The sequence below is a fragment of the Gallinula chloropus genome, assembly GCF_964237585.1.
Source record: "Gallinula chloropus genome assembly, chromosome: 15".
NCBI lineage: Eukaryota > Metazoa > Chordata > Aves > Gruiformes > Rallidae > Gallinula > Gallinula chloropus.
The window spans coordinates 4,027,765-4,036,347 of NC_140100.1; the positions used below are offsets into that span (position 1 = coordinate 4,027,765).

At 54.2% G+C, this 8,583-nt stretch overlaps 1 protein-coding gene across 1 annotated transcript in view; it reads left to right on the forward strand.

Moving 5' to 3' along the window:
- HS3ST6 (heparan sulfate-glucosamine 3-sulfotransferase 6) overlaps positions 1 to 8,160 on the forward strand; it is a gene marked incomplete at both ends in the record, with an annotated part of 37,965 nt that extends 29,805 nt beyond the window's left edge. Inside the window, one exon of the mRNA XM_084271150.1 lies at positions 7,542 to 8,160. Within this exon, the coding sequence (XP_084127276.1) occupies positions 7,542 to 8,160 (619 nt within the window). The remainder of the gene's footprint in view (positions 1 to 7,541) is intronic.
- Between the last annotated feature and the right edge of the window lie 423 nt (positions 8,161 to 8,583).

Genomic DNA, 8,583 nt, shown 5'->3' on the forward strand with positions numbered 1-8,583 from the left:
TTCATAATCATATGCTGCTATGTGCATTCACCGGGAGCCCTTTGGCCTTAACGACCCCGCTGGAATAACCATGCGAAGAAAAAAAACCTTCAGGGCCTTGAGCTGCCCATAATTGCAACCCCCAGCCATAAACATGAGCACGATTGCGATGCAAATGCGGGGAGCGGGTCTGGGTCTGGGTGGGAACGTGAGCAGGGGGGCTGCGTGCAGCTGCCTGTGGTGTTGGGGGAGGAAACGGCCTTCTTCTTGCCTTTCTGCCAGGGCTGGGGACTTGGGGTGCGCAGGGGTTTGGGCAGGTGGACAAAGCAGCTATGGTTTCCCCTACGGCCCCAGTTCTTATCAGGTTAATAACTGGGTGTCGGGTGACTTGCAAAAGCAGCCACTCCATTGGAAATGCTAATGGGCTTCTCCCCTTTCCACAGGCTGCACCCCCCAGATCCTCATGCTAAATAGGTCAGAAAGCCAAATGCAAAAATCTCTTGCTCCTGCCCTCCCCAGAGCCCCCCAACAGATCCCAGTGCTGCCTCCCTCACGCTCTGTGGTCTGTGCTCTTTGGGAAGGGCCTGTGGGGGCTTGGACACCATGGGCAGTGGCATCTCCCTTCTCCTTTGAGCCTCTTCTACAACCTGACCTTGCTAAATCCCAGCCCAGGGACCCTGCCCCCCACGGTTTGGTGTCCCTTGCATTGGCTGGAGACCCTCCAGTCATGGTCCTGAGCCGTTGCCCAGGTGAGAGGCAGGAGGAGATGCTCGGGGCTGCCCAGGGATGCTGCCACTGGGATCAGGGCTGCGACAGGACTCACAAACCTCTGCAGTGTTTCATGTATCAAACTGTAATTAGGAGCAAAGGGCGGGGAGGGGGGTGCAAAGGAGCATTAATAAATTATCTTCCTTGTTGTTAATTGACGTGTCTCAGAGTCAGCCGATCGTTGAGCCGAGGGCTTGGCTCCCCTTCCAGGCGCATCACGGGCTTGTTACTGCCATCATTAGCATATTCAGGTTTCCCTGCTTAAAGCCAATTAGCTCCTGGCTAGGCCTGATTGGGAAGCCACGGCCTCATTTGCACATTTTTGAATCGGTGAAAGAATCAAAAATAATGGAGGCAGCCTGGGATGGAAAGTGCCCGGGGGGCTCTGCCTGCTCCGGGGGGCACTGGCAGGACCCGCTGCCTCCTCCGAAGGGGCAGTGGGGAAGGAAAGGGGGAAGATCACAGTAATTAGGAATAAAAAAAAAAGAGAACATGGTCTAATTTGCTCCCGGGCGGCTTGTTCAGCCTCCCTGCTTTGCGCTGAGGTTCAACAGATGCCCCAGCGCTTCCTCTGGGAAGAGGAGGTGATGGAGGTGACTGGGGTGGGGGTGAACACGGCTGCCCACACGTGCCCCCCACCCTGCTTTGGGGAATGGAGGGGGGGGAGTCTGGCGTGACCCCTGGCAACTGGGATCTCCTTGGCAGAGCTGGGAGCAGGGACACAAGGCTGGATCTGTCCCTCCTGACATCCCAGCCCCCCAGCTGCTTTCTCACACCCTGCTTCCCAGCAAAGGTGCTGCTATTTTAGCTGCCTTGAAGGAAAAGGCCAGTACCTTAAAGCCCGTGTAACTGGTTCCAGTTTAACAACTTCATAGCTGCTGTGGGGCCACAAAGGCTGCCTTGTCCCGCCGGGTGAGATAAGCCTGCTGGGGCAATTCATATGCAGATCCGGGTGGTACTGGGTGTCTGCTGGGAGAGGATAAATCTGTCCCAAGCCTTGTCCCCCCTCTCCTGGTTCCAAACTGTTTTACATTTACACAAAAAAGGTTCTGTCCCCCATTGAGCCCAGTGCCGGGCAGGCTGTCACCCCGCCTTTGAGAGATGAGGTCCCTGGGACTGCAGCCGGACGCCAGTGGGTGCCCCCTGCCCAGACAAGGGTGGGCTGGGCGAGCAGAGCTAAGTGACTGATGCTAAGCGGGGCCGTCCCGGTGGGTTTTGTCCCCCACATGCCATCGCCCATCTTATCCCCTTGAAAGAGTCACTGTCTTTGGCCCTGCAGAAAGCTCTCAGCCATGTCCCCTCCGGCAGAAATCCCCTTGCCTTTCACTTGCTTTTGTCAGGGCTCTTTTTTGTCAGCGCTCCTGTTTTTTAATGTTAATGGAGAGGGGCTTCCCCCCCCCCCCCCCTTTTCTTTTGGTGACAACATAGAACCCGGGAACCTTGATCCAGGCTGCACCCACCTGCACTTCATCTGGGGTTCTGGGGTGTCCCTTCCTGCTCCTGGCACAGGGTGGACCTGTGTCCTTGCTAAAGATACTGCCTGGCAATTATTATTTGGGGGGTGTGAACTGTGGGTAGAGCCTGCCCCACCGCCAGTGCAGGGATGCTTCTCTGAAGTCCCCTGGGGAGGTGGATGCTGCTCCCTACACAGCCCATGCCAGGGGTGCCCACTTGTGGGGGGCTCAGCAGCTGGATGTGGGGCAAAGCACTGGCCTGGGCCCCAGCCTGGCTCATTCACACACTCCTCCCCCAGCCCCAGCACGTGGGATGTTCTTGGTCTGGAGACTTATTTATCAATGAGGTTGTCCTCTGACAGATGCATCCATTACTCGATGCTTCCAGCTCGGTACTGGGAGGAGTTCTCCTTCGTCTGCAACAAAATCATCCTGGAGTCGAGGAATCATGAACCAATTAACCCTGGAAAGTTATGTCAGGCCAGGCTTTTGAAGTCTGCTTTGATTACCTGCCTGCTATGACTGTTAATCTGTATTTAATGCAGTTTTCTGCATTTTTATCAGGCCTGTAAGTTATTGCACCTTGCTACCACAACAGAGGAGGTAATTAATCTAAATGAGGGCCCCTGGGAGCAACAGTCCTAATCTGCAATTTCCCATTGACTGTAATAGAGAGGATGACCTAGAGAGGCTCAGCAGCTCTTGGAGGGGTACCTTGGCTGGGAGCAATTAGGGGATGTTACAGGCATGAGCTTGTCTGCTCAGCCCGTGGTGGCTGGTAGCCACAGCCCTGGGTTGGGTTGGGGCTGGCTGCCTGGGAGCAGCACGGAGTGGGACAGCACTGATTGCAGCCCAGGTGAGCAGGTACCACAGCTCGGGGAGGGAGAGGAGGATGAAGATGGGTCACCAGGGTGGGTAGAAAGGAAAAGCTTGGAGAAATGATAACCATAATGGCACTTGGGGGGCTCTGAAGTAGAATTTTCATGCCTCTCTGATTTTTGCTATTTTCCTTAAGTTAGCTGTTCCACATGTGTGATGGCTGTATGTAGGAAACCCCATCCCTGATGCCTCTCAAATGCCACTTTTACTATTTATTAAAAACTTAAGTTTATCAGCTTAATAGAAAGGTAAAAGACTTTTATCCTTCCTCCTGTGCATGTGGTGTCCTCTTGAAATACAGGCTCCCTCCGGGGCTGCTGAGTTGCTCTTTCCTTGCAGCGTCACCTACTCATAGATGATGCTTAGCATTCCTGAGGTGTCTTCTTAAGGTCAATAAGAATTAACTCTAAACTTAATTAAAGTTTCCACCGTTTGCAGTAAAGTGGAGCATAACAGCATCCTGGTCTGCTCTTTGTCAGTTTAAGCCAGATCTGGAGGGAGACATGGGTTATCAATAATTAACTGGGGTAATTTAGGGGAGAGTATTAGGGAGTTAATGAAAATGTGAAATAGCATAATTATCTTGCAAGTAGTTGGGAGCGACTGAGCTGCTGAGGAAGGGGAGGTGTTGCACAACTAAGTGCTTGGAGGCTGCAGTTCCTGATGTGGTCCTGGGATGATGTTGGGACCCAGCTCCACTGCACCCTGACCCCAGCAAGAAGTTGGCTCCACACTAACCAAGTGTGGGATCCAGGGTTTGCAGCCAAGTGAGCGGCATCCAGCCCCTGGTTGTGTGTCTTTCCTCCCCGTTGGGAACAGGATTGTCGATATGTGTTGGAGCCTGTCCAAGGGGTTGTGTAAGCTCTGGCTTGTGGAGCTTGTGGCTCTGATGGACCAGCCTTGGGGGGGAGTTTGCATGGGATATCCAGGGTGAGGGACCAAGCACATGGCCATGCTGGCAGGGCAAGGTCTCTGCACCCCGTGGCACAGCCCACAGGCTTGGGAGATGCTCTGGTGGTATCTGTGCAGACAGATTTGGGAGCCACTGCCCTATCGTGGGCTCTTATTAAGAGTTCTGTTTTAATTAGCTGTGATGATGTGGTTGGCTTTAATTAAAATTGGTGCTGCTCCTGGCTGCTGAGAAGCCAGTGGGAAGGTGCTGATAACTTCTGGGTGTAGGTCTCCTGGGCTGCCCATGGTGAGTGGTGTCCTGGGGCCTCTTTGCCCTGCAGACCACTTACAGATGGCCTCAGCACTGTGGGGCTCAGCCTGGTCAGTGCTGTCCCTCTGCAAAAAAGAAGAGGGGGAGTGGGTGTAAAATGGCTTTCACTAAAATATTTTAGTGAAACATTTGCTGGGGCATCTGGACTCGTGTTGGTCTCTGTGTCGGTGCCCTCAGAGAGCACCGCTGTTTTAGGGGTACCTCATGTGCTTCCTCTCTGGATTGTGTCCTTGGGAACACCGTGATGGCAACTGCAGCAAACCCAAATCATTGTGCTTTATGAAAACTAAGCACAACCATGAATTTCTGAGCTGTGGTCAAGTTGGTGCTGGTTTGTGGAGCACAGTGGAAAAAAAACCCCAGTGCTTTGGTTTAATGTGGGCTCTCCGGGGTCTCAGATCACGTCATCCCCAGTGTGTGCTGTTTGGTAATAAACATTTTATTGCCCCTTGAGGAGAGGGACTGCTTTAGGCCTGAAGCCTGTGTTTGCTGAGAGAGGGTTTTGGGCGGCTGAGCAGCACGAAGGAGCTGTTTTGCTGTGCAGAAATCCCAGTGGCACCTGGGGAAGTGCTGCAGAAATGCCCCAACAAGCTGCCCAGAGAAGCTGTGTGACGCAGCATGGCAAACCCCAAGGCGGGTTTCTGGCTGTAATTAGAGTTACACGAGCTTTGCTGGCTCAGCTCAGGGTGGGGGAAGCCCAAGCAGTGGAGGTGAGCAGTGGAGGTGAGCTCACAGCCCTGTTTGGAGATGGACGGTTGGTTTTCACTTGGCTCCAGACAAGCACGGCAGAGAGGGGACAGGGTGTGGGGTGCAAGGGCCTGATCCTGGCTTGGGAAGGTACTTCCTAGTGGGAATCTCAGAGATCAGTCCCTCTGTGTGCTGTTATTTGGGGGGGGGGGGGGGGGGGGTGGTGGAAAATCTCAGGGGAACCACCCATCCTGCCTGTCCAGGCACTGTTGGTACCAAAGGGAGGGGCCAGGGTGCTGGGTAGGGATGCTGGGATGGGAGCAGCTTTGAAAATGCTGGTGCTGTCAAAGAAAAAGGAGGGAGGGAGGGGAATGTCACAAATGGGTTTTGCCTCTTGTTTGGGGGAGGGAGTTGTACGGGGCCCAGCATCATTCGCAAATGCTTTTAATAAAGTGTTCTTTCCTGCATCCAGAGGAAAAAAAAAACCAACCCAGAAACCTCAAGCCTTTTCCCATTACATAAGGACCAGATGCTGCTGGGCAGAGCCCTGGCTTCCCCACAGCACAGCCCCTGCTGCTGCGTGGCCTGTACTCTCCTGCCTCAGGGTCCCAGCTCCCCTGCCAGCCACAACCAGCTGGTGCCCCCGCTCCGAGCAGCGGGATGGGGATCCCTGAAATGCCCCATCTGGCCCCGCTGCAGGACTCAGCCACGGTGAGGGATGTGGGGTGAAGCAGGCACAGGGGTGCAGAAGACACCCCAGGGGGAAACCTTGACTTTTCACACCGTAATCCTTCCAAGTTTGGGCAAAATGGGAAGTCCTTGTAGGAAAGTCTGCCCAGTCCCAACTCTCTCAGTTAAGTGAAACAACTTTGACTTGATTTTTTTTTCCCTTCTTGTTACCCCTTGTCCCAGTTAATATTTGTGTCCTGGTACTTTTTCCAAGATATTTTCTGATCCCTGGAGCTTGTGCTGGGACGCTGCTGGGTGTGGAGCTGCTCAGGCTGGATCACTGTGTTTGCTAACCCTTACAGGCGACTCTGCATCAGGGTGGTGGATGTTTGTTGGCTGGATGGGTGTAGGCATCTTCACAGCAGGTCCTGTACAAGCCACATCATTGCTTGGTGCCTCAGTTTCCCGTTGCAAACCAGCACTTGCCTGTTGGGTTAAGTGCTCTGCCATCTGCTAGGAACAGTCCCAGGAGGGGACAAAGGACATGCTCATTCTCTGTGTGTTGCTGTATTTCTGTGCACTCGTAGGTGTTACTTCAGAAGAACTATAGAAGTGGTTTGGTCACTTCCCAAAGTATTAAGCCTCATGTCCCCTCCCTGTGGGGAAGCAGCTTCCTGCTTAGGACAGAGCCAGTGCCAGGACAGCTGTCCCAGTGGGGAGGACAGCAGAGCTGGTGCAGGAGCAGGATGCTGCTGTGCTCCCAGCAGTGTCTCCAGCCCTGGGCTTTCAGCAAGAGACTCCTCTGTTTTATGTGGCCAGGGAGGGGGAATGTACACACTGCCCCAAGCACAGTGAGGGGGTGAGGACCATGGCTTGTGACAGCACGGAGGAAGCGAAGCTGTTTTAATCCCAGATGAGCCCCATGACTGTGAGCTCCATCCACGTGGGGTGAGGGCTCCTGTGCAGGGTGCTGGGGAGCAAGACGTGGCTGGGGTGCACAGTGAGAACTGTTGGTCCCCTGGCTCATCCGAACTGTTTGTCAGCAAGGGAATGGTGGGGAGCAGCACCAGCGGGGTGGCAGTGTGTGTCGGGGAGCCATGCTGGTGGTGTGCCAGCTGAGGGTTGTGTCCACCCCCAAGAAAGGGGACTTCAGGGGCTTTAGAGCAGGTGCCTGTGCTGGTGGCAGGAAACCCATTGTGCAGCCACTGGCTCCCTTCAGCCCATAGGGTGACATGCCTGGGTAATTTCTCCGGCAATTAATGCCTCATTAAAGTGCCCAAGGGAACAATCAGGGGGGTGGATTTTACGCATGGGGGTGGCTGAGCCCTGAGAGCTTTTCTGCCTTTTTTTTTTTAAAAAAAAGGAAACAGTCTTTTTCTGGCCATAACAGCTTCCTATCTGGATGCAGAGGAGGTGGCAGTCTTCTTGCTGGGCATCTGCATCCCATGTTCCTGCCTGGGCTGGGTGACCCTGCTTAGCACCCATGGGTGCCTGTGGCTGGGCCAGCCCACCCAGCTGGCTATAGCACGATGAGTGTGGGACCTCTGAGAGGGACTGAGAGCATCCAGGTACCACTTGATTGGCAGGACAGAGTGATGGGGACTCCTTTTCCAGGGATGGTCCATGGCAGGGGACAAAGAGGTGGCTAAGATGAGCTGAAGAAAGAAGAGACCCAGGCAGGGGCTCTCCTAAGAAGGGTTCTGAAGATAAGGGGGTAACAAGGCAGTGTGCCTGTCTGTCAGGAGGGGAAGGACACAGGTAGCTGGGGTGTATGTGGTCTCTTCTGGCCGAGTTTCACAGTTTGTTCCCATTCATCTGTGTCATGGCATCAGGTCGGAGCAGCTATGCTTTGAGTCCTGACCATGTCCCTTTCTCTCCCCCAGGAGCCTGATGCCACGGACACTGGAGGGGCAGATCACGATGGAGAAGACCCCCAGCTACTTTGTCACCAAGGAGGCTCCCCGGCGCATCTACAACATGTCCCGGGACACGAAGCTGATCGTGGTGGTGAGGAACCCCGTCACCCGGGCCATCTCAGACTACACACAGACGCTCTCCAAAAACCCTGCTATCCCCAGCTTTCAGGCCCTGGCCTTCAAAAACGTCAGCACAGGACTGATCGACACGAGCTGGAGTGCGGTGAGGATCGGGATCTACGCCAAGCACCTGGACAACTGGCTGCAGTACTTCCCTCTCTCCAAATTCCTCTTTGTCAGTGGGGAGAGGCTTGTCAGTGACCCAGCTGGAGAGATGGGCCGTGTCCAGGACTTTCTGGGTCTCCAGAGAGTGGTGACAGACAAACATTTCTATTTTAATGAGACCAAGGGCTTTCCCTGCCTGAAGAAGCCGGAGGGTGGCAGCAAGCCCCGCTGCCTGGGGAAATCCAAGGGGCGGCCGCACCCCAAAATAGACGTGCAGGTCGTCCAGCGACTGCGGGAGTTTTACAGACCCTTCAACATGAAGTTTTATCAGATGACAGGGCAGGACTTTGGGTGGGACTGAGCTACCCTCAAGGCATGCTGCCCATGCTGGGACATGGTCTGTCCGGCGCTGTGTGGAGCCAGGACCATGGTCTAGGGATGCTCGTGACCGCTGTGGTCAAGGGATGCCTGTGGCTGCCCTGCCAGCAACCTCCTCCCTTTGTTCTAATTTATATCGGACTTTTTCTGGTGAGAAACAGACCATTCTGGAGTAGAGAGAAATATTTAAGAAATAAACCCACAGATGACCTGTCTTCCTTCCCTGACCAGATTAAATATTCTTCCATGTAAACCTCGCTAATCTATATTAACTGTGCCTGTTCTGGGCTGTGAGTGTGTGAGGGTGTGTGTATGTGTGGGTGGGTGGGTGATGGCTCTGCCATCCACAATAAAAGCTTTGGGAACCAGTTGGCTTCTGGGGCGTGCTGCCACAGTGGGTTTTGGG